This window comes from Scyliorhinus canicula, chromosome 23, assembly GCF_902713615.1.
Source record: "Scyliorhinus canicula chromosome 23, sScyCan1.1, whole genome shotgun sequence".
Lineage (NCBI taxonomy): Eukaryota > Metazoa > Chordata > Chondrichthyes > Carcharhiniformes > Scyliorhinidae > Scyliorhinus > Scyliorhinus canicula.
Window position 1 is genome coordinate 4502568 of NC_052168.1, and position 25371 is coordinate 4527938.

Consider the following 25371-nt stretch of genomic DNA (forward strand, 5'->3'; position numbering starts at 1 on the left):
CATATTAGGGCAGCGCAGTGGGTTAGCACTGCTGCCTCAGGGGGCCGAGGACCCGGAATTAATCCCGGACCCGGGTCACTGTCCATGTGGAGTTTGCACATTCTCCCCGTGTCTGTGTGGGTCTCACCCCCACAACCCAAAGATGTGCAGGTTAGGTGGATTGGCCACGCTAAATTGCCCCTTAATTGGAAAGAAATACTAGGGTATTCTGAATTTATTTATTTATAAATCAGACCCGCCAGTGCTTCAGACGGGGGGGTGAAATCGGATGTCCTCACCTTCGCCTCGTTAATAGCCCGGAGACAAGTTCTGCTTGGGTGCCGCCTAGTACCTCGGCTTGGTTGGGTGACCTTATCTCTTTCGTACATTTGGAGAAGGTTAAGTTCACCATTGGAGAGTCGGTAGAAGGATTCTACCCAAGGTGTCAGCCATTCATTTCCTTTTTTAAGGACCTAATCACCGCCAGCTGATGGAGGGTTTTGTTAGGCTTTTTTGGGGGCTGTTAACATTTACTTGTTAGCCTCGTTCTTTGATTGTGTAACTTTGGTTAATTGTTTTATATGATTTTGTTCATTATGGAACATTTTTTTTAAAAAAGGTTCTGAATGCATAAACCATAGTGTCTCCCTTTGCCCCATCGATGGGAAAGGACCATCGTTATTCCATGTCGAGAGGCATCACATGTTGATACCAATTCTCTCTCGGGGTTCTTTACTAGAGCCACAGGCCCGTTCAATGTTTTAGTGTCAGAGGCTGCAGGATCAGTTAAACTCTGAACATTGGGGCCCCGTTTGCCTTCAAAAGGATTATTTTATGTCTGTCGCCCCTTCTATGCCATCGATGCGGAAGAAGTAGCGCATGCGTCCAGCGTACTGGGGCCAAGTCTTCCACGTCCCCATCACAAGGCTCGAACTTCCCAAACAAGAGCATTTCCGCAATTTCATTTTCCTTTGTTTCTTACCAGAGTTGTCGTCTGGGAGTTCCGATATGTCTGCTCAGAATCCTGTGCTTAATCCTCGTCGCCAGCGTAATAATTCCAGGGGGTGCGGCGTGAAAGGCCAAATTGGCTTACTTTCAAACTGAAAATAAAGCTGCTTCAGGGGTTCACGAAACAAACATCCCAGCCTCGGACTATCGGGAACTCCGGGTCTGGGTGCTACGGTTAAATGTCCCGCTAACAAGCCCCAGCCGCGTGGGCCTCTGCCCGCTCACCACAGCAAAGCCCACAGGGAAATCACCTCTGAGCCTGCGCTACAGTTCTTTCTGTATCATTTAAGCTATTTTCCCCATTATGCACCATTCTACAAGGCTACCGACACAGCTTTGCGATCACAGTCGCTTTTGCGAAATCCCTGAAATTTGGTTCAAATGTTGCTGTTCCCAGGTATTGGAATTTTGAGGCAAATGGAGCGATAACCCTCTGGAAATAGACAGGAAGCAGGATTTGGGTTGAGACTAGCCGAGTGGATCATTCGTAATATGGTCTACTGAAGCTGTAGAGTTAGAAATGTACACCAGAGGGCGCTCCTAGCTTAGAATTTCTCCATATCAGAGATTTTCAAAGTGCGGGTGGTGGTCCATGGGTGGGTTACAGGCAGGTGGCGGGAGGGTCGCAGAGCGATCGGTCGCGGCGGCCCCAATCGTGGGAGAAGCACCCAAATCCCGTTACTGACAATTAAATTGAGAATGGCAGCCGCTACCAGCTTTTAAATGAGGATGAAATGACTGCGTGCAATCTTCCGACCATAGGGGGCAGCAGAGAGCAGGTCACGGGCCCTGGACATACCTGCTTTTGGCACCAAGTCATGGAGGGGAGCTTCTTCCATTGTCTAACTGCTAGTGAGCAAGGCAAGAGGACTGTGAAGATGAATCATTTTGTTACAAGAAAGTGACGACCAGAGACACAAATAGGCAGTGGACCTTACGGCCAAAATCTCACATCTGAATCTGCCGGAGAGCGCTGCTCAGGAGAGTCCACGGCAGGACAGCGCAGTGCTAGTGTTAGCTCTGTACAGAGCTCCAGGGCCTCTGATTAGCAGCCTACAAAGGAGAAACTTAACTCGGGAACAAAGCAGTATAACGATGATTTCTTGAGGTATGGTTTTGTTTAGTGTGCCAATGTAAATAAGGATACAAAGCCCATGTGTGTTACATGCAGGGAAGTACTGGCAAATGAGAGAAGATTCAGATTTTGAAAGAGAAGTGGTGGGTGAAAAATTCCTTTTGAGGTTGAGACCCCAGATTCAGTTATTAACTTACAGCTGACTCCAAATGAAAAGACTATGGTGCTGTACCCGACCTGTGACAGCACATTAAAAACATGCCAAAAGTCCACGAGCTGACCATTCTGGAGCAGCATCTCCCAGGAGTGTCCAGTGCTGAGTAAAACAAGCATTCTGTTGCCATTGCCCTTCACGATGACCGACATGTGCAAGGTGGGATTTTCAGTTCTCACAAAAATGAAGACGGCACAAAGGAGCTGGCTGAAGCTTGCACCTGATATGTACATCGCCCTCTCCTCCTGATTGGAGTGAGATCGTGAGGACCAAGCAGGCTCCCCTTTTGCATTAAAGGTAAGCAAACGTGGCATGTGTGTCACGAAGGTCGGTGGGCGTGGGTCCTGAATGACGGCCAGTTGGCAAATATGGGTCCCGGGCAAGAAAGTGTGAGAAACACTGCTTTATACGACAGTTGAGCTGCAATCACAAAACCTTCTCAATGTTGGGAAGTCTACAGTGTACCTTAAAGAGATGAGGGAAGGGCAGCACGGTGGCCTTGTGGTTAGCACAGCTGCCTCACGGCGCTGAGGTCCCAGGTTCGATCCCGGCTCTGGGTCACTCCGTGTGGAGTTTGCACATTCTCCCCGTGTCTGCGTAGGTTTCACCCCCACAACCCAAAAATGTGCAGAGTAGGTGGATTGGCCACGCTAAATTGCCCCTTAATTGGAAAAAATAATTGGGTAATCTAAATTTTAAAAAAAGAGATGGGGGAATGGTGTTTGGGTGGTGTGGTGGTTAGCACTACTGCCTCATGCTGCCAGGGGCCCGGGTTTGATTCTGGCCTTGAATGACAGTGTGGAGTTTGCTCTTTCTCCCTGTGTCTGTGTGGTTTTCCTCCGAGAGCTCCACAGTCCAAAGATGTCCAGGTTAGGTTGGGTTGGCCATGATCAATGCTCAAGGTCACGGTGATGGGGCAGGGGAGTGAGCCCAGGTCGGGTGCTCTTTCGGACGGTCAGTGCATACTTTTATACAGATTGGAAGCATTTTTTTGTTGGGTAGAAGATCTAGGTATGGACCCAATGCCCTCCTTCTGAACCATAATAGCTGTGACTCTGATTACATTTCATATTGAAGGCTGCCATGAAGCTTGAAGATAAGGGATAGCCAAGTCTGGATTTTAGACTATTGACGGAGGGACATTCTGGATGAAGGAAGCAAAGAATTGTATTTGCATCAATGCCAAAAATGGGAGCTGGAGGCAGAAATAAGAGAAATTCGAAAACGCAATTTGAAATGTTTCTTCTGTGTTTCAAAACCCCTCCGTGACCTCACCCCTCTCTATCTCTTGAGCCCTGCAACACTTTGAAATCTCAGCTTCCCTCCACATCTAGAACCTTGCATTTCTCCCACTCTTTCCATTGCTGGCCGTGCCTTTCAGCCCCCTGAACCCTAATCTCTGCAACAACGTTCTCCCTGAAACTCTCCATTCTCACCCATTAATTCGCTCACTAAAACGTACCTCTTTGACCAGGCCCTTGGTCACCTGCCCCAATATCTCCTCAAGCAGCTCGGTGGTCAATGACTGACTGATAGCCCTCGAGTGAAGGGCCTCGGGGACATGTTGCTGCGGTATGCCCTCTCAATAACGTCAAGTTTTCCATTTTATCCTAACCGTGATTTTGTCACGCAATGCTGTTGATGAACTAACTGTGATCCGTACTCATCCGCTCAAACTTGACAACGTTTATGCAATTGTGGGACGGGGGCCCGGGAGGGTGGCAAAGCTGCCCATTGGCCTGTGTGCTGCCTGGGTGTCTTCCCACAGCTGATGAATCAGCCACTTTGCACTCTTGTTTATCCTGTGACAGGAATCCGCTGACTTTTGGGAAAGTTGTCTCCCAGTCTCGCACTTCAAAGCTGTTGCGTTTGGGGAAGGTTTACATTTCACGAGGAAGGCTGGCGTGAAATTTGGAAACAAACAATTAGTTCCAATTACCTGGGGACCGCAGGAAGTGAAGAGTCTGTGAGTTCCCAGCCCTGCCCAGCTCCCCTGCGATTTCAGTTCTGAGCAATAGGTTCTTGCGCCCAAAGATGCCACTTAGAACATAAGAACTAGGAGCAGGAGTCGGCCATCTGGCCCCTCGAGCCTGCTCCGCCATTCAATGAGATCATGGCTGATCTTTTGTGGACTCAGCTCCACTTTCCGGCCCGAACACCATAACCCTTAATCCCTTTATTCTTCAAAAAACGATCTACCTTCATCTTTGGGGCAGCACGGTAGCATTGCGGTTAGCACAATCGCTTCACAGCTCCAGGGTCCCAGGTTCGATTCCGGCTTGGGTCACTGTCTGTGCGGAGTCTGCACATCCTCCCCGTGTGTGCGTGGGTTTCCTCCGGGTGCTCCGGTTTCCTCCCACAGTCCAAAGATGTGCAGGTTAGGTGGATTGGCCATGATAAATTGCCCTTAGTGTCCAAAATTGCCCTTAGTGTTGGGTGGGGTTACTGGGTTATGGGGATAGGGGGAGGTGTTAACCTTGGGTAGGGTGCTCTTTCCAAGAGCCGGTGCAGACTCGATGGGCCGAATGGCCTCCTTCTGCACTGTAAATTGTCTGTAAACTCTGTAAATTGAAAACATTTAATGAAGGAGCCTCAACTGCTTCACTGGGCAGGGAATCCCATAGATTCACAACCCTTTGGGTGAAGGATTTCTATGGATTGCCTGGCGTTGCTGAGGACACACATGGTCATTTAACCTGATTCCTTTTCCTTCACCCCCGCCCCACAAAAACCCTGCCCCAAAAATTAAAACAGCTGGATTTTCTTTCCAAATGGTTCCAGGTAGTTACGTGCAGAAGCTTGTTAGAGCAGGAGGAGTGAAGAGGAGATTTGCTGGAGGTGTTCAGAATGATGGAGGGTTTTGAGAAGAGTAAATGATGAGGGACGGCGGGAGGGTCAGTAACCAATGGGGATGCAGATTTGAGGTAATTGGCAAAAGAAGCAGAAGACTTCTTGTCTTACGGCTGGTTGGTCTCGTTTCCATGGGAACTTCAAAAAGTGATGGATGATCTGAAGTATACGACATCCTGAATGATCTTGACAAGATGGATGGCACGGTAGCACAGTGGTTAGCACTGCTGCCTCACAGCTCCAGGGTTCCAGGTTCAATTCCGGCCTCGGGTGACTGTGTGGAGTCTGCACGTTCTCCCCGTGTGTGCGTGGGTTTCCTCCGGGTGCTCCGGTTTCCTCCCACAAGCCCAAAGATGTGCAGGTTAGGTGGATTGGCCGTGATAAATTGCTCCTTAGTGTCCAGGAATGTGTAGATTAGGTTAAGGGATTATTGGGAGAGGGTGGGGAAGTACGCTCGGGCGGAGCGCTCTATCAGAGGGTCGGTGCAGACTCGATGGGCTGAATGGCCTCCTTCTGCACTGCCGGATTTCTATGATGTCTATGAAAATCTGCAGGGTTAAGGAAAAAGAGTGAGAGGGGGAGCGGGACTAATTGCGATAGCTCTTTCAAACAACCAGTGCGAGGGGCCGAAGGGTCTGCTATACTGGCAGAGTTTATGAAGTGATTACCGAACATTGACTAGAAATCTGCAGACGCCCCAGCAGCCCTCTGAATCGTATTTCTGAACATTAATCCAACTATTCAGCACACTTTTAAGTAACTGAGCGAGAGAATACGCCAGCCAGAGCCATCTGTGAACACTAAATAGATATTTATTGATGCTGCACATCAAGGTATACATTTCCTTTTGAGAAAATCGCCCATTGTTACCCAAAGAAGTTGCAACAATACAAATGGGATGATAGATTATACTTTCTTAAAGCCATTGTGCACAGTTTGTCAAAAGTGTTGATGGTGATCTGTTACATGTATAAACAACGGTGAGGAATGTTGTTTCATTCGCACTGTTGGTGAGAGTTATTCATTAGAATGTTTTTGTCCCATTTCCCTCTTTGATTTTTTTGGTGGCTGCCTAGAGTCTCACGTATCAGTGTGTACAGAGGGAGTGGCCCGCTTTCCCATTGCCTTTTGGACAAGGCGTTAAAACAGAGGACACCTCGCGTATTGAGAAAGATACCACGGCACTATTATGTCCTGGTGCCCAATCCAGTGACCCTCAGCCAACGTCACTAAAAGGGATTATCTGCTGCTCATGGGATCGTGCCGTGCACAGATTGTTGCCATGTGACCTGCATCGCTTCAAAAGTACTTCATTGGCTGCAAAGTACTTTGTGAAAGGGGCTGCAGAGATGCAAGCCTGTCATCCAAATTGCCATCGTCAAATCGAGGACTCCCAACCAGGGGAGGGGAACAGGCCCCTCAGTAATGACCCTCTCAAACCTGCCGACGATTTTACCTTGGAACGCGATCACCTCTCGTACTCCTGGTGTTTTTCAGACGCTAAAATCAAATAATCATGAACTGGGGTAACACGGTGAGACCTGTATTTCCTTCAGAATAAAGAGTTTAAGTTGATTAGAATAGCAGGTAGAGAAGGCAGCAGGGTAGCACAGTGGTTAGCACTGTTGCTTCACAGCGCCAGGGTCCCGGGTTCGATTCCCGGCTTGGGTCACTGTCTGTGCGGAGTCGGCACGATCTCTCCCCGTGTCTGCGTGGGTTTCCTCCGGGTGCTCCGGTTTCCTCCCACAGTCCAAAGATGTGCAGGTTAGGTGGATTGGCCGTGCTAAATTGCCCCTTTGTGTCCAAAAAGGTTAGGTGGGGTTACTGGGTTATGAGGATAGGGTGGAGGCGTGGGCTTAAATAGGGTGCTCTTTCCAAGGGCCAATGCAGACCCGATGGGCTGATTGGCCTCCTTCTGCACTGTAAATTCTATGATCTATGAATTATTTCCTCTGGCGTGGAGCCAGAGCAAGGAGGCATGATGTTGAAATGAGGGCTATTAAAGGGATGAAGCACTTCTTCACAAAGAGGAGCAGAATCCTGTCACCCAGTAAAGCTGGTGTCAAACTGGAAATTTAAAAACTCAGCTGGATAGGTTTTTGAAGCATTGAGGGTCACAGAACCACAGCGAGTGACCCAAGTAGGAGGCAGATCAGCTGTGATCACATTGACTGGCTGTGATCACATTGACTGGCAGAACCAGCTCAAGGGGCGGAATGGCCTCCTCCTGTTGGCTATGCTAAATTGCCTGCACTTAGTGTCCAAAAAAAGTTAGATAGGGTTACAGTGACGGGTTGGAGGTGTGGGGATAGGGTGGAGGTGTGGGCTTGGGTAGGGTGCTCTTGCCAAGGGCCGGTGCAGACTAGATGGGACGAATGGCTTCCTTCTGCACTGTAAATTCTATGAGATCTCGCAGTTCCTATGTGATGATAACAATAATAATCTTTTTATTGTCACAAGTAGGCTTATATTAACACTAATGAAGTTACTGCAAAAATCCCTTAGTCACCACACTCCGGAGCCTGTTCGGGTACACAGAGGGAGAATTCAGAATGTCCAATTCACCTAACAAGCACGTCTAAGGGCAGCACGGTAGCACAAGTGGCTAGCACTGTGGCTTCACAGTGCCTGGGTTCCAGGTTCGATTCCCCGCTGGGTCACTGTCTGTGCGAAGTTTGCACGTTCTCCCCGTGCCTGCACGACTTGTGGGAGGAAACCGGAGCACCCGGAGGAAACCCACGCAGACACGGGGAGAACGTGCAGACCCCGTACAGACAGTGAGCCAAGGCCGGGAATCGAACCCGGGTCCCTGGCGCTGTGAAGCCACAGCGCTAACCACTGTGCTAAGGTCCCGGGTTCGAATCCCGGCCCTGGGTGACTCCCCGTGTCTGCCTGGGTCTCGCCCCCACAACCCAAAAAGATGTGCAGGGTAGATGGATTGGCCACGCTAAAGTGCCCCTGAATTGGAAGAAAAAAAGAATTGGGTAGTCTAAATGTATATTTAAAAAAAAGGAAGAGCAAGAGAATTCTTCAAGCTTTGAAGCTGATGTCAAATCTTCATCCAATGCCAATCCGAATATCATCTAATTGGTCAGCTACCTTAAAGCTGCCGCTGATGACCACATTAATCGCCATGGCTCCCTGGAGAAACAACAGTGACCATACACCTAATATGCTGTGAAGCACAATAGGGCACCCTGAGCTCTTTAGAGGTGCTATTCAAAGGCAGGTTCTTTCTGCTGTTGAGGGGGCCATTGGGGTTAAATCGTGGAGAGCAGTGATTCTGGAGAGTTCGATTCAGTGGCATTCCAGTCTGCCTTGCCGTTGAATCGGAGTGGGGATTTCAATGTCAGTTATTGGGCAGAAGCACTGATGCTGTCCACAGGGAGGCCGGAGCTTTCATTCCATGGGCAGGTCTGCCTGCGACACTGTTGCAATGTGTTGCTGCCGTAGCCCACGTTGGTTGCACAGACACCACTTTAGCCCGCATTGCACGTCCTGAATGAGCAGTCTAAGCCGGCTGTCGAAGGTTCTCTGGAGGCATTTGTAGATCATCGGCACCGCACAGGTGCTGACGTAGGCGAGGAGCTCGCAGCCGCCTCTCAGGAAGTGGAGCAGGTTGGCGAACCGCACGTCGTCCCGGGCTCTCGTGACGAAATGGGCCGTGCTCACCAAAAGGGTCAAGTAGTATGGCAACCAGAGGGCAAACTGCGCCAGGACCGTGGCCAGGAGCAGCCTCTGGATGGAAGGGTCAAGCCTCGAGGATTCTGCCAGCTGGAACAGGTGGCTCTTGCGGGGGCAAAGAATTAGCCGGAAGGCGTAGCCCACCCCGGCGGTGGGGACCACCAGGCCGGTGAAGAACATGATGGCGTCGCCCAGCTCCTTGGTCTGGAGCTTCGAGCAGTCGTCGACTTCTTCAGAAATCTTGCTGCAGACGTAGAAGAGGAGGGAGGAGAAGCTGGCCAGGGCGGCACCGCCCCAGACAAAACTGCACACGTGCTTCGTGTTGTAAACGCTGGACATGTAGGTGTGCGGCAAAGCTCGCTCGATGAAGCAGTCCAGGCTGAGCAGCGTGGCGGAGTAGATGCTCACCAAGGCCGCCATGTTGAACAGGATGAATGAAGCCATGCAGAGCTCCCGGCCAAAGGTCCAGACTGGCCAAAGGAGGTGGTCGGGGCCCAGAAGCTGCAGGAAAGCGACCAGGTTGAGGATCAAGCCAGCCAACGCCATATTGGTGAAGTAGACATCGGGCATGTTGATGGACAGCTTGTGACGAAGGTTGACCACAAGAACCAACACGTTGAAGATAAGGCCGAGAGGGAAGCAAACAATGAGGTAGGCCGTCGAAGCAATAGACAAGATCAGGCCAACGTTATGGCAAAGGTCATCTCCACAGAACGTACTGTTGGGTCCAAAGTTCCCTTGAATGCAGCTCCACATCGTAACGAGATTCTAGGCCAACAGAGGCTGGGATTGTCAACAAGGCAAGGCTTGAAGATTCATTATAAGGAGAGATCGATATTGTTGAAGAAAGTGATGTGAGCAGTGTGGACATCAGCTGCCATCTTTATCTGTACATCTGTAAATAAGATCGAAAAATATATTAGAACTATAATTTGCTGAGCTCGTGATTTTGACGTCTCTTCAGAGGGGTGCGTGAAAGAGGCTCTTGATTCCTTCTCGTTAACCCAGCCTCTCCCAAAGCAGCCCCCCGACAACCTCTATTAATTAACAAAGTTCAGCACAGAAACAGGCCATTCAGCCCTGCTGCTGGCCCATGCTAGCGTTTGTGCAGCACATGCGCCTCCTCCCACCCTTCGAAACCTAATCGCATCAATAGAAATGAAATGAAAATCGCTTATTGCCACGAATAGGCTTCAATGAAGTTACTGTGAAAAGCCCCTAGTCGCCACATTCCGCCGCCTGTTCGGGGAGGCTGGTACGGGAATCGAACCGTGCTGCTGGCCTGCCTTGGTCTGCTTTAAAAGCCAGCGATTTAGCTCAGTGAGCTAAACCAGCCCCTAACTTGTTCACTTCACTTGTTGTTAACGAGCCCTTGTTCCGTTGTACTGGAAACCGCCACTTTATTGCCTCGAGCCATCACCGGCGAGCTCCCGGTGGTCTCTATGCATCATCTCCCACTACCCTGCCTCTCCTCCTCCCATTGGTCTACCTTGGAACACTCTGACTTTGAATGGACAATGGAAAAGTGCAGAGGCTGCGTTCCTCGAGTTAAGCAAATGATTCTTGAGCATTCGTCAAATATCATTTCATTACTCCCGCATTCCTGGTCCATTGCCACAGATATAAATCACACAAACTGCTGTTCAACACACTTTAAGCGATTGTGTGCCTATATCTCCCGAATGTCCAATCCCAGAGGGGAAGATAGTGACGCACATCGCAGGAATGTACACTGAGTTCTATGGACTGGAGTAAGATACACAGTTCAGTGGCATCTCCTGGGGCCAATATTCCTGCAAGGAAACTTATTTCATCATTTCTGCGATTGGTGTCACCTCTTCCTGTTTTTTTTTAAAAGCAGTCGCACGTCAAGCACTTTGAAAACAAAAACGAATTTGGGAGATTTCAACATCACCATCATCGACGTTAACACTTTCACAGTCGGAGATCGAGAATAAACCCCAGAGATTAGATGATACCAGGCTTTTGCAAAGGACAGTGGCACAGGGGTGGATGGTTATAGGAATAAAGGAACAGGAGTAGGCCGTTCGGCCCCTCGAACCTGTTCCGCCCATTCATTGAGATCACGGCTGATATGTAACCTCTAGGGTCGCCAAGTCTGACTATTCCCGGAGATTTCATCAAATGGCTTTTTTTAGAAATAAATTTAGAGTACCCAATTCTTTTTTTTCCCCAATTAAGGGGCAATTTAGCGTGGCCAATCCACCTAACCTGCACATCTTTGGGTTGTGGGGGTGCGACCCATGCAGACACTGGGAAAATGTGCAAGCTGCCTTCGGCGCTGAGGACCCAGGTTCGAATCCCGGCCCCGGGTCACTGTCTGTGTGGAGTTTGCACATTCTCCCCGTGTCTGCGTGGGTTTCCTCTGGGTGCTCGGGTTTCCTCCCACAGTCCAAAGATGTGCAGGTTAGGTAGATTGGCCATGCTAAATTGCTCCTTAGTGTCCAAAAAGGATCCCTCCAATCCAGCTTACTCACTTTTCCATCGGGCAGGAGATACAGACGTCTGAGAACACGCACGAACAGACTCAAAAACAGCTTCTTCCCCACTGTCACCAGACTCCAAAATGACCCTCTTATGGACCGACCTCATTAACACTACACCCTGTATGCTTCAACTGATGCCAATGCTTATGTAGTTACATTGTATATCTTGTGTTGCCCTATTATGTATTTTCTTGTATTTTCTTGGATTTTGTTTAATTCCCTTTTCTTCCCATGTACTGAATGATCTGTTGAGCTGCTCGCAGAAAAATACTTTGCACTGTACCTCGATACACGTGACAATAAACAAATCCAATCCAATCCAATCCAAAAGGGTTAGGTGGGGTTACAGGGATACAGTGGGGTTAAGCAGGGTGCTCTTTCCAAGGGCCGGTGCAGACTCAATGGGCCGAATGGCCTCCTTCTGCACTGTAAATTCTATGATCTGCTGATTGGGGATCGATTCCGGGGGATGATTCCTTTCTCCCTCTTCTCAAACAGGTTGGCAAAGCCAGACTCACTGGAGCCAAGAGGACAAAAGAATGAATTAACTACTTATATAACTGGTTTGTAAAGTAGCTGAATTGCAAGGGAACAGCCACTGGGTTTTGTTTTTCGCTTGTTGGCACAGGCGATGTTGTTCTGAAGCCTTGACTCTATTTAATGGGATATTTTGGATTTCTGCTCACATCCTCGATCAGCGAAGGCCTCCGAGCTACCCGCCCATTCGCATGCTCCCGGACAAAGGAAGCTCTCTGTATTTTGATCCTGTTCCGAGCGGGCCACAACTCGATGGCTTGGGTAATTCTCAAACCAGACCTCAACTTGTGGTCCAAGAACAACAAATGGAGGCTTCCTCACACAAACCAGCCTCAGGAAGACCCATATTTCACAATCAAATCAAACGCCAGGCAAGGCCCCACTTTGTAAGTTTTCACTCTTTTTCAGGAAGAACTGGGATGTTGATTAAAATGAGAGATTTCAGCGCAGGGGAGTGCAACACCCTTGAATAGGGTGCAAGCAGTTTTGACTTCAAACCAGGGTCCTATGATTTAACTGGGAGACTGGATGGTGTGGAATTTGTAATAATGGGGGCGGCACAGTGGCGCCGTGGTTAGCACTGCTGCCTCACGGCACCGAGTTCCCGGGTTCAGTCCCGGCTCTGGGTCACTGTCCGTGTGGAGTTTGCACATTCTCCCCGTGTCTGCGTGGGTCTCACCCCCACAACCCAAAGATGTGCACATTAGGTGGATTGACCACGCTAAATTGCCCCTTAATTGGAAAAAATGAATTGGGTACTCTAAATTTTAACAAAACAAAAAAAGAATTTTTTAGATGCAGTATAATTTGGATAAGTGTGAGGCTATTCATTTTGGAAGCAAAATCAAGAAGGCAGATTACTACCTGAATGGCTGTAAATTGGGAGAGGGGAGTGTGCAGCGGGACCTGGGTGTCCTTGTGCACCAGTCGCTGAAGGTAAGCATGTTGGTGCAGTAGGCGGTAAAGAAGGCTAATGGTATGCTGGCCTTCATTGCGAGAGGTTTCGAGTACCGAAGCAGGGATGTGTTGCTGCAATTGTACAGGGCCTTGGTGGGGCCACACCTGGAGTATTGTGTGCAGTTTTGGTCGCCTTCTCTGAGGAAGGATGTTCTTGCTCTCGAGGGAGAGCAGCGAAGGTTTACCAGACTGATTCCAGGGATGGCGGGACTGTCATAAGAGGAGAGATTGACTAGGTTAGGATTGTTCTCGCCGGAGTTCAGAAGAATGAGGGGGGATCTCATAAGACTTATAAAATTCTAACAGGACTGGACAGGGTAGATGCAGGGAAGATGTTACCGATGATGGGTGTGTCCTGAACCAGGGGTCACAGTCTGAGGATTCAGGATAAACCATTTCGGACAGAGATGAGGAGACATTTCTTCACCCAAAGAGTGGTGAGCCTGTGGAATTCATTACCACAGGAAGGAGTTGATGCTAAAACATTCAATATATTCAAGAGGCGGCTGGATATAGCACTTGGGGAGAATGAGATCAAAGGTTCTGGGGAGAAAGCAGGATTAGGCTATTGACTTGGATGATCAGCCATGATGGTGATGAATGGCGGAGCAGGCTCGAAGGGCCAAAAGGCCTCCTCCTGCTCCTATCTTCTATGTATCTATGTATGTAATAATGCATCATCTCATCGTGTGTGTCTATCAGACTCTCCAAAATCCACCAGATATATCCGGAACCTTCTCCACCTCACATTCTGACCCGCTGCTTGGAGGGCGGAATTTAACTGAAGGTTTTCAAAGTTTATTTGTGGTGGGTTTTTCAGGGAATTTCCCGCCGGCTTTGCCGGCAATATCCCGACCGTTATCCAACGACACTTAGGGCTCGATTCAACTCATAGGGAACAAATTCCCATAGCGAGCGCGTTTAGCCGCGTGTTTCCCAGCACTCGCAGTGCCAAGAAACACATGGCTAAACACGCAACTCGGCTGCACAAGAGGCCGCAGCGGGGAACACGCAGTCAAGGCCGCACATAGCTCCGTTCTGTACACTGGGGGAGCTCCACTCTCCAGAACTCCCCACTGTAACGAGAGATCAGGACGCCATTTTTAAATGACATCCCACCGAGGCCCCCCCAACCCAACCCGAACGCACTACGGGAGGGTCCCGCACCACCCTAACACCCACCCCCTGGCCCGATCACACCCGCAAAAAAATGCCAGCTTGGCACCTTGGTAATGCCAACCTGGCAGTGCCCATGCCTGGGCACATTGGCAGTGCCATGTGCCAGACTGTGCCAGGTCACCACCACCCTGCCCAAAGGGCATCGAGCTGGGGGCCTCCAATCCCCATGAGAGGCGTTCCGTCTGGTGCCCATGTGTGGGGAACAGTACCGATCGGCGGTCGCCCGAGGTCTCCGTGGCAAAGGGGATAAATCCAGGAACCTGCTCATTACAGTCAGGCCTGCTGTCTCGCTCTAATGTGCAGATTTGTCAAAAAGTGACCGCGCCCACGATGGGCGGGATTTACCTCGCAACATCTCGCGGGATCACGCTGGTTGGCGTTGCGAGCCGGGTAGATCCCGGGAGCGGGGTTCCTGGCTTTTATCAGCCACACTGCGCCATGGCGAGCTGCCTTTCCAGCGCAGCAAGGACATTGGATCGCGCCCCCAGTCACTTGTTTGGGCCCTGGGGAGATTCTCACCGGTTCAGCCCACACTTGGAATTTATTTCAGCGCTGGAGAGCTGCACTCACCGTTTTCAAATGCTGTCCCGATCTCAAAGTGAGCTTGTGGGACCTCGCAACCCCCACCCATGGGCAATGTCACCCCCCCCCCCCGCCCCCCCAGCACTCGTGGGCACTACCTCACACAACCCCCCCTAAGTGAGGACACCCCACCATGGCCCCCCCCACCCCCCCACCCAGAACCCCCACCCGTCACACGCCAAACTCCCAGAGGCCCCTAAATACCTACTATGCACCCCCCACCTCCCCCATCCTTCAAACCTCCCTCCACTCTCCTTTCATGGGCATCCCCCCCCCCCCACCCCCCCCCCCCCCCCCCTCCCCTTGAGCCTGACCCTTGGCAGTGCCACCTCCTGGAAGATTAAGCGAGCTTTCCCGCTGGCCTCCTCAGCGGGAAACACTCCACCTTCCCGAGCCCGCCATGATATTTCGTCACAAAATGGGGGAACTTCACCCTCAGTATGAATACTGATGGTATTGAAAAACATGCACGGTGCAATGTGGGTTCTATTCTTGGAATTGTGTGATGCTGTTGAAAAGGGGTTATATCACATCCTTGTTCCTGTCACTCAACCCTGTACAGTATAAACGTCACACATTCCACAGAACTTAGATTAAAGTCCAAGAGCAAAGCAGACTATGCCTGTGGTGGAAGAACTGCTATTATTTCCAATGTTTAGTGTGCATGAGACACAGTTCTGTACACTCAGTGTGTATATATAGTGTATATATGAAATGAAAATCGCTTATTGTCACGAGTAGGCTTCAATGAAGTTACTGTGAAAAGCCCCTAGTCGCCACATTCCGGCGCCTGTCCGGGGAGGCTGGTACGGGAATCGAACCGTGCTGCTGGCCTGCTTGGTCTGCTTTAAAAGCCAGCGATTTAGCCTTGTGAGCTAAACCAGCCCCTATATACTCTATACACTTCCGTATCTAATGGGGAGATTAAAAACCACTGCAGATTTAACACTTGCTTTCATGCGCCAACTATCTCTGTATCCATAATTCACTCATGTACCTGGCCTGGGAATGTTTGATAGGGACAGTGTAGAGGGAGATTTACTCTGTATCTAACCCCGTGTTGTACCTGCCCTGGGAGTGTTTGATGGGGACAGTGTAGAGGGAGATTTACTCTGTATCTAACTCCGTGCTGTACCTGTCCTGGGAGTGTTTGATGGGGACAGTGTAGAGGGAGCTTTACTCTGTATCTAACCCCGTGCTGTACCTGTCCTGGGAGTGTTTGATGAGGACAGTGTGGAGGGAGCTTTACTCTGTATCTAACCCCGTGCTGTACCTGTCCTGGGAGTGTTTGATGGGGACAGTGTAGAGGGAGCTTTACTCTGTATCTAACCCCGTGCTGTACCTGTCCTGGGAGTGTTTGATGGGGACAGTGCAGAGGGAGCTTTACTCTGTATCTAACCCCGTGCTGTACCTGTCCTGGGAGTGTTTGATGGGGACAGTGCAGAGGGAGCTTTACTCTGTATCTAACCCCGTGCTGTACCTGTCCTGGGAGTGTTTGATGGGGACAGTGTAGAGGGAGCTTTACTCTGTGCTGACAATGACGCAAGCATTAATGATGTTCTATTTTCTGGAAATAGCATCTTTCACCTTGAGGAGCCAGTTAAAAATACAATGAGTTATTTAATCCATTGGGACTGTAGTTTCACGTGAGCGGAAGCTTTAGTCACTCGGTTGTCACACTGTATGTAACCAATGCCATCCAGTCACAGCTCTCTGTCCTCATTCTGCTCTGTAGAGAATGTTTAGATTTAATTTAGTGGTTTTCCCATCCACAAATAAATCAATTGAAGCAGTTTGTTCCTGCTCTGTCAAGCAATATAGCCACCTGGTCACGATGAATTAACATCTAAACCAATGACAATGATCCATGTGACAGGCCACAATCTCTCACGTCTGCATCCTGTTATTAGCAACAAGGGCACTAAGAGGGGCCACAACACTGCCGCACAAAACTGCATCAGCACAGTAGCACTGTGGTTGGCACTGTTGCTTCACAGCTCCAGGATCCTGGGTTTGATTCCCGACTTGTCCCTGGAGGATTCCCTCCCACAGGTCCCGAAAGACGTGCTTGTTAGGTGAATTGGACATTCTGAATTCTCCCTCTGTGTACCCGAACAGGCGCCGGAGTGTGGCGACTAGGGGCTTTCCACAGTAACTTCATTGCAGTGTTAATGTAAGCCGACTTGTGACACTAATAAAGATTATTATTCCATCCAGGTATATTCCAAACAGCATCAGAAACTCAGAAGGATAATAGAGAACACAGACAGAGGGAGTGAGAGGCTTTCCAAGCCCAAGGGACAGTACCAACAGTGCCCACATGGAGGCGCAACTGCCCCATCCATCTCCATCTGGTAGGCAATGGAGGAAACCAGATTAAGGGTGCAAAAGAATAAATAGGGAGTAATTTTCCAGCCATGAGTGAAACACCGAGGCCTGATCGGCAGGCTCCGCCTTCACAGCCATGTGAATTCTTTCAACTCAGGAGCCTTGATTTTCCATTAACATTGTCTACACGAAGGGCGGCACAGTGGTTAGCATTGCTGCCTACGGCGCTGAGGACCCGGGTTCGAATCCCGGCCCTGGGTCACTGTCCGTGTGGCGTTTGCACATTCTCCCCGTGTCTGCGTGGGTTTCACCCCCACAACCCAAAGATGTGCAGGCTAGGTGGATTGGCCTTGCTAAATTGCTCCTTAATTGGGAAAAAATGAATTGGGTACTCTAGATTTAAAAAAAACATTGTCTACACATTCTGCCAATGTGCGGATATCCAGCAATTCATCACAGGAAGTCTTTAGGGGAGATTTAACATCAACTTTTGACCTTGGCAATGTATGGAATTCGAACATTGTTCATTGTTTTGGAGGGTGTGTGTATGTGATTGTGTGTAATTGTGTATGTGTAATTGTGTGTGTGATTCTGTGTGTGTGATTGTGTGTGATTCTGTGTGTGATTGTGTGTGTGTGTGTGTGATTGTGTGTGTTTGTGTGTGAGATTGTGTGTGTGATTGTGATTGTGTTTGTGATTGTGTGTGTGTGATTGTGTGTGATTGTGTGTGTGATTGTGTGTGATTGTGTGTGTGATTGTGTGTGATTGTGTGTGTGATTGTGTGTGATTGTGTGTGTGATTGTGTGTGTGTATGTGTGATTGTGTGTGTGTATGTGTGTGTGTGATTGTGTGTGTGTGTGTGTGTGATTGTGTATGTGTGTGTGTGATTGTGTGTGATTGTGTGTGTGTGTCTTTTCAGACTCCCTCCTTGGTTGACATCTGAAAATATAAACATACGGGCTAGGAGCAGGAGTAGGCCATTCGGCCCCTTGAGCCTGTTCCGCCGTTCAATAAGATCAGGGCCGATCTGATTGTAACCTCGACCGTACATTATAGTGTTCAATTCTGGTCACCACACTACCAGAAGGATGTGGAGGGTGCAGAAGAGATTTACCAGGATGTTGCCTGGTATGGAGGGCATTAGCTATGAGGAGCGGTTGGATAAACTCGGTTTGTTCTCACTGGAACGACTGAGGTTGAGGGGAGACCTGATAGAGGCCTACAAAATTATGAGGGGCAGAAACAGAGTGGATAGTCAGAGGCTTTTTCCCAGGGTAGAGGGGTCAGTTACTAGGGGGTTTAAGATGCGAGGGGGCAAGGTTTAGAGAAGATATAAGAGGCAAGTTTTTTTACACCAAGGGTAGTGGGTGCCTGGAACTCGCTGCCGGTGGAGGTGGTGGAAGCAGGGACGATAGTGACGTTTAAGGGGCATCTTGACAAATACATGAATAGGATGGGAATAGAGGGATACGGATCGCGGAAGTGCAGAACATTTTAGTTTAGACGGGCAGCATGGTCAGCACAGGCTTGGAGGGCCGAAGGGCCTGTTCCTGCTGTACTTTTCTTTGTTCTTTTATTACTGCCGACCCCTGATAACCTTCCCCCCCCCCCCCCCCCCCCCCCCCCCCCCCATTAATCAAGAATCACGGTGCGGAAGTTAAGGAAGATCCCGCTGTTTGCTTCCAGCGCCTTTTGAGGAAGAAGATTCCAGAGACTCATTATCCTCTGAGAGAAGATAATTCTCCTCATCCCCGTCTTAAATGGGGGAACCCCTTGTTTTTGGACAGTGACACTCTCGTTCTGGATTTCTCCCACAAGAGGAAACTCCTCTCCACATTCACCCTGGCAACATCCCTCCGGGTCTATGTTTCAATCAAGTCACCCCTCACTCTTCTAAACTCCAGTGGATACAAGCCCACTCTCTCCAACCTTTCCCCATAAGACAACCCACTCATTCCTGGTACTACTCATTCTGGTAAACCTTCTCTGAGCTGCTCCCAACACATTTACTTCCTTCCTTAAATTCCTTAATGCCCTGTACCCCTGAAGCATAACCTCCCTCCTTTAATTCCCCCTCACAATAAACAATAGCATTCTATTAGATTTCTTAATTACCCACTGCACCTCCATACGTACTAACCTTTTGTGATTGATGCACTGGGACGGCCAGATCCCTCTGCATCTCGGAGCTCTGCAATCTCTCTCCATTTGGACAGTATGATTCTTCTTTATTCTTCTTACCAAAATGGATGTTTTCTTGTTTTCTCATATTACACTCCACGTGCCTGAGCTTTTTCCCACTCACTTAACCCACCCATACCCCTTTATGTCTTCTTCACAACTTACTTTCCTGCCTATCTATGTATCATCAGCAAATTTAGCGACACTCGTTCCATCTGCCAACCAGAATATGACCCATTTATGCCTACTCTCTGTTTCCTGTTAGCCAGCCAACCTTCTACCCATGCCAAAATGTTACCCCCTACACCACAAGCTTTTATTTCCCACAATAACCTTTGACATGGCTCCTTAGCAAATGCCTTCTGGAAGAGGGCAGCACGGTGGCGTAGTGGTTAGCATTGCTGCCGCATGGCGCCGCGGTCCCAGGTTCGATCCTGGCTCTGGGTCACTGTCCGTGTGGAGTTTGCACATTCTCCCCGTGTTTGTGTGGGTCTCACCCCCACAACCCAAAGATAGGTGGATTGGCCACGCTAAATTGCCCCTTAATTGGAAAGAATTAATTGGGTACTCTAAATTTAAAAAAAAATACCTTCTGGAAATCTAAGTACAGTACATCCACCGGCCCCCCTTCATCCACAGCCCATATTATCTCTTCAGGGAACTCCAATAAATTGGTTGGACATGATTTCCCTTTTCAAAAAACCATGTCTGATTACTGTGAATGTTTCTGAGTGGGTAAACTGCCTTCCTGAATTGCCATGATGTGGAGATGCCGACGTTGGACTGGGGTGAGCACAGTAAGAAGTCTGACAACACCAGGTTAAAGCCCAACATGTTTGTTTCAAACACGAGCTTTCGGAGCAGTGCTCCTTCCCTGCTCCTTCACCTGAGGAAGGAGCAGTGCTCCGAAAGCTCGTGTTTGAAAGGTGTTGGAAGACTTCTTCCTGAATTGCTGCAGTGCAGTAGGTATACCCACAGTGCTGTCAGGGAGGGAGTTCAAATATTTTGACCCATGTATCTGCAGCCTTTGTCCTTCTAGATCAGGGGTGGGCAAACTACGGCCTGCAGGCCGCATGCGGCCCACCAAGATCAAGTCATTAAAAAAAAAAATTTTTTTAATTTAAAAAAAAAAATTTCTTTTTTAAATTAAAAATTTTTTTTTTTTTTTTTAATTTTAAGGTTAATGGGGGGGGGGGGGCTGTTGGGTTACTGGTATAGGGTGGATACGTTGACTTGAGTAGGGTGATCATTGCTCGGCACAACATGTGTTTCATGTGAAGTTTCTACTTTAAAATATTAATTAATAAAAATTAATTGCTTTTATTTCTTTAAAAACCTTTTATTTTGGCTATTTTAAATATTAATTATTTTACTTAATATACTATGCGGCCCTTTAAAATTGTGAATTTCTGAATGTGGCCCTTGCACGGAAAAGTTTGCCCACCCCTGTTCTAGATGGTAGAGGCCGTGGGTTTGGAAGGTGCTGCCCCAAAAGCATTGGTGAGTTGCTGCACTGCAACCATGTGGTTACTGTTAGGGGGGTGCACAAGACTCACACAAGTGACCTTTTTTGTCTTCATCATTTCTCGTCTTTACCCAAACCACTTCTACATCTTGGCTTCCTGATTTAAGGCCATTCGCTCTGTTGCGAATACCATCACTAATTAGGAGAACCGCCCCACCACCTTGTCCCGGCTTCTTGCCTTTCCTAAATATCACAAACTCTCCAATATTCACACACACATCTATGTTATGCTGCAGCCAGGTCTCTGTGATAACTAACAGGTCATACTTTTCTTTTGCACATCTTTTTTGTTTTGGATGTTACGTGCATTCGGATACAGTTCTGTCCTTTTCTTATTGTTGTAAACTGCGCCCTTATCTTCTGATCTGCTCTGAGATTTGAACAAGTATAAGGGGTGGGATTCTTCGATCCAGCGCCGGGTCGGGGAATCGCCGGGAGGGGGAGGGGGAGCTCCACGATTTTGACCCAGAGACAGTGAATGAACGGCGATATATTTCCAAGTCAGGGTGGGGAGTGACTTGGAGGGGAACCTCCAGGTGGTGGGGTTCCCAGGTATCTGCTGCCCTTGTCCTTCTAGATGGTAGCGATTGTGGGTTTGGAAGGTGCTGACTAAGGAGCCTTGGTTAGTCGCTGCAGTGCATCTTGTAGATGGTACACACGGCTGCCACTGTGCGTCGGTGGTGGAGGGTTTGAATGTTTGTGGATGGGGTGCCAATCAAGCGGGGCTGCTTCATCCTGGATGGTGTCGAGCTTCTTGAGTGTTGTTGGAGCTGCACTCATCCAGGCAAGTGGAGAGTATTCCATCACACTCCTGACTTGTGCCTTGTAGATGGTGAACAGGCTTTGTGGGGGTGTCAGGAGGTGAGTTACTCCCCGCAGGATTCGTAGCCGGATTCCTACTGGGTGGATTTTAAAGTGCCTTGGGGCACCCTGTGGGCGGCGCTACAGAAATGCAAGTCAATTCAGACATTGGATTAAGGGAATAAATTATTCCCTGAATCACTAAAGGTGAGAGATTGGCTCCTTAACACACTGGTTTCCCCCACAATGTGCTATTTTTGGGATTATTTGAACCTCTGCTCTGGGGGAGCTGCTCAATCTGCCGACGGATCAGTTTTAAAAAAGAATTCTAATTTGCTGGCAAGCTGATGCTGTGTACCGGAGCATTTCATTCACACATGGGAGCTCTGACAGCAGCAGCAATAACAACAGCAACAGCCCTGGAGGAAAAACAAGCCCTTTCCTCCCTCCCTGCAGCCTTTAACCTCAGCCAAAAAAATAAATTAAACCCAACCTTCCCCCCCTCCTCCTCCCCACCCCCTTCTCGCCCTCCAACACCAGCCAATCTCTGTGCCGGGGCTGGGGAGGGGGGCTGCTGCGCATCCTGCTATTCCACTGCGTGAGCCTTCACAAAAATCTTCTCTCCCCCTCCCCACCCCCACCAAAAACACACACAGGTTTAATTTTAAACCGGGTTCTCCACGATCTTTAACGCCAGGCAAGTGGTAAACTCCCATTTTCCTTTCGACAGGAGCAAAATATAAAGTAACAATTTATTGATATTATTTCCTTGCAATTTCAATGGCAATATTGAGCAAAAAGAGTAACCCAATATGTAGATTTTTTAATGATTACCTTTTTTAATTTTCCCAGTGCCTCCACAACGTTCCTCTGAAGCCTGCAGCGTGTGTTAAAGTCCCCCAGCTGTTGTGTGTGTTTTCTTTTTCTAATGAAGTTGTGTTTTTCCCAAACGCACACACACACACACAGAGGAAGCAGAGATCCCGGCACAGATCTGCAGCCTTCCAGCCAATGCCCTCATTTCCAAAGGCAAACAGCAGCGACCGGCTCTCTGCTTTGTCCCCTCCCCAGCACTTCCTCACCCACCCCTCCCTCTCAAAGGGGGCCAGCTCTCCCCCAGCAGAGGCACAGTCACAGGAGGAGGGAGAGGGTCCAGTTGGAGGAGGTGATGACAGCTGCACTCACAGGCAGCTCAGAGGGAGTTGGCATTGTGCAAATGAATCCCTGCTTCACTACTGCCTGAATGGCTTGCCCCAGAATTGGCAGGAAGGAGTCAGTGCTCCGAAAGCTAGTGTTTGAAACAAACACGTTGGACTTTAACCTGGTGTTGTAAGACTTCTTACTGTGCTCACCCCAGTCCAACGCCGGCATCTCCACATCACAGAATTGTTAACAGCCCATCCCAGCTCCCCAAACACAGCATTGTGACTTAGTTCCAATCCCCTGTATTTTTTCCCCCAAACCCCTGCACTTTGTTTCTGTTCAAATACTCATCCAATACCCTGGGCTGAACCTGCTTCTCCTGCACTTCCAGGCAGAGTATAATAATAATCTTTATTAGTGTCACAAGTAGGTTTACATGAACACTGCAATGAAGTTACTGTAAAAAGACCCTCGTCGCCACATTCCGGCGCCTGTTCGGGTACACAGAGGGAGAATTCAGAATGTCCGATTCACCTAACAAGCACGTCTTTCGGGACTTGTGGGAGGAAACCGGAGCACCCGGAGGAAACCCACGCGGACACGGGGAGAGACATGCATTCCAGACCCACACCACGCGCTGTGTGAAAACGTTCTCTCACACCACATTATCTTCTTTTGCAAATCGCTTTAAATCTGTGTCCCTCTCGTTCTCTATCCTTTTACCAGCTGAATCAGTTTCTCCCCTGTCTTCTTTTATCCAGCCCCCTCATGACCTTGAACACCTCCATCAAATCTCCTCTCAGCCTTCTGTCCAAGGACAGTCCCGACCTCTCCAATCTGTCCCCGTTCGGACCATTCTTCTGCGCTCTATCTGATTCTCACGGATATTACTGGCTAATGTCTCCCATCCCCATTCCCCATTCATGGGCAGCACGGTAGCACAAGTGGTTAGCACTGTGGCTTCACAGCGCCAGGGTCCCAAGTTCGATTCCCGGCTTGGGTCACTGTCTGTGCGGAGTCTGCACGTTCTCCCGTGTCTGCGTGGGTTTCCTCCGGGTGCTCCGGTTTCCTCCCACAGTCCAAAGACATGCAGGTTAGGTAGATTGGCCACGATAAATTGCCCTTAGTGATCAAAAAGGTTAGGAGGAGTTATTGGGTTACGGGGATAGGGTGGAAGTGAGGGCTTCAGTGGGTCGGTGCAGATTCGATGGGCCGAATGGCCTCTTTCTGCACTGTACGTTCTATGTTCTATCTGCCTCACACCAAAGTTGTTACTTTAAGATGCATTAACAATGTATGAGGTGACACCTTCACCAGGTTTAAACCCCCAATTCTTCCCCACCCCACCCTCGCCACCCACATAGAATCAGAGAGTACAAACGGAGACCATTCGGCCCATTGTGCTGTACTTTGCAGGCTGAAAGAGCTGTCAAATTAGTCCTATTGCCGGGCTGCGCCCCCCTCCCCCAACCTTCCCCGTAATCCTGCAATAGGGGCTGGTTTAGCACACTGGGCTAAATGGCTGGCTTTTAAAGCAGACCCAGGCAGGCCAGCAGCACGGTTCAATTCCAGTACCAGCCTCCCCGAACAGGCACCGGAATGTGGCGACTAGGGGCTTTTCACAGTAACTTCATTTTTTTACATAGAATTTACAGTGCAGAAGGAGGCCATTCGGCCCATCGAGTCTGCACCGGCTCCTGGAAAGAGCACCCCACCCAAGGTTAACACCTCCAACCTATCCCCATAACCCCACCCAACACTAAGGGCAATTTTGGACACTAAGGGCAATTTATCATGGCCAACCAACCTAACCTGCACACCTTTGGACAGTGGGAGGAAACCGGAGCACCCGGAGGAAACCCACGCACACACGGGGAGGATGTGCAGACTCCGCACAGACAGTGACCCAAGCCGGAATCGAACCTGGGACCCTGGAGCTGTGAAGCAATTGTGCTATCCACAATGCTACCGTGCTGCCCATTGAAGCCTATTTGTGACAATAAGCGATTTTTGCTTCGAAATTTTTCATTTCATTTCAATTGCTTTCTTTTTTGTGTATATTTCCAGTTCCCCCTTTTGAAAGCTCTTATTGAATCTGCTCCCCAAACCCCCCCCCCCCCCGCGCCTTTAGGTGGCACCTCCCAGATCACAACAACCCGCTGTGTAAAAAAAACGTCGCTCCCAGGGTGGCACAGTGGCACAGTGGGTTAGCACTGCTGCCTCACGGCGCCGAGGTCCCAGGTTCGATCCCGGCTCTGGGTCACTGTCCGTGTGGAGTTGCACATTCTCCCCGTGTCTGCGTGGGTTTCGCCCCCACAACACAAAGATGTGCAGGGTAGGTGGATTGGCCACGCTAAATTGCCCCTTAATTGGAAAAAAATAATTGGATACTCTAAATTAATTTTTTTTAAGTCTTCCCTCCCCCCCCCCCCAATCATTTTCCTTGTTATTCCTTTGACAACAATCTTTTTTCCAACCCACCTCCTCGTCTACCTCCAACAAGACTGCCTCCTGATTGTGGTCACCTCGGGTCTGTCCATCTCCAAGGGGGGGCCATTGAGATTAGTGGAGCACTGACACTTGCTGAGGTGCATGGGGAGGCGGGGGGTACCGTTCCCAGGGCATGCTCACTGCCCCCTTGGGCACACAGCCCAGTTTCCCATTCTTCCCGCCTGGAGCAAGGCAGTGAGTGGCAGCTGGTTATTTGACCTTGGTGTGCATCGCAGTTGGGTCCCACACCGACCTCACTGGACAAGAGGAAATGAAAAAATGAAATGATAATCGCTTATTGTCACGAGTAGGCTTCAAATGAGGTTACTGT

At 49.3% G+C, this 25371-nt stretch overlaps 2 protein-coding genes across 4 annotated transcripts in view; one reads left to right on the forward strand and one right to left on the reverse strand.

The window, feature by feature from the left end:
- The first annotated feature begins 6505 nt into the window (after positions 1-6505).
- Positions 6506-25371, forward strand: part of LOC119956281 (lysoplasmalogenase-like protein TMEM86A) — a 44004-nt gene continuing 25138 nt past the window's right edge. The window contains exon 1 of one of the 2 annotated variants that reach the window (XM_038783363.1): positions 6506-6660. In XM_038783363.1, the coding sequence (XP_038639291.1) occupies positions 6643-6660 (18 nt within the window). In that variant the 5' untranslated portion in view covers positions 6506-6642. Of the gene's footprint in view, positions 6661-12021; positions 12241-25371 lie in introns of those variants that run through there. The other variant, XM_038783359.1, reaches the window with a different exon arrangement.
- LOC119956280 (probable G-protein coupled receptor 146) lies at positions 8028-22450 on the reverse strand. 2 transcript variants are annotated; one of them, XM_038783357.1, is made up of 2 exons: positions 22242-22450; positions 8028-9705 (listed from the first exon to the last, which is right to left on the reverse strand). In XM_038783357.1, exon 2 carries the CDS (start codon positions 9564-9566, stop codon positions 8526-8528), a length of 1041 nt encoding a protein of 346 aa, XP_038639285.1. In that variant the 5' UTR covers positions 9567-9705; positions 22242-22450; the 3' UTR covers positions 8028-8525. The 2 variants fall into 2 exon arrangements, with proteins under 2 accessions (XP_038639285.1, XP_038639286.1); XM_038783358.1 differs by lacking the exon at positions 22242-22450 and adding an exon at positions 10300-10455.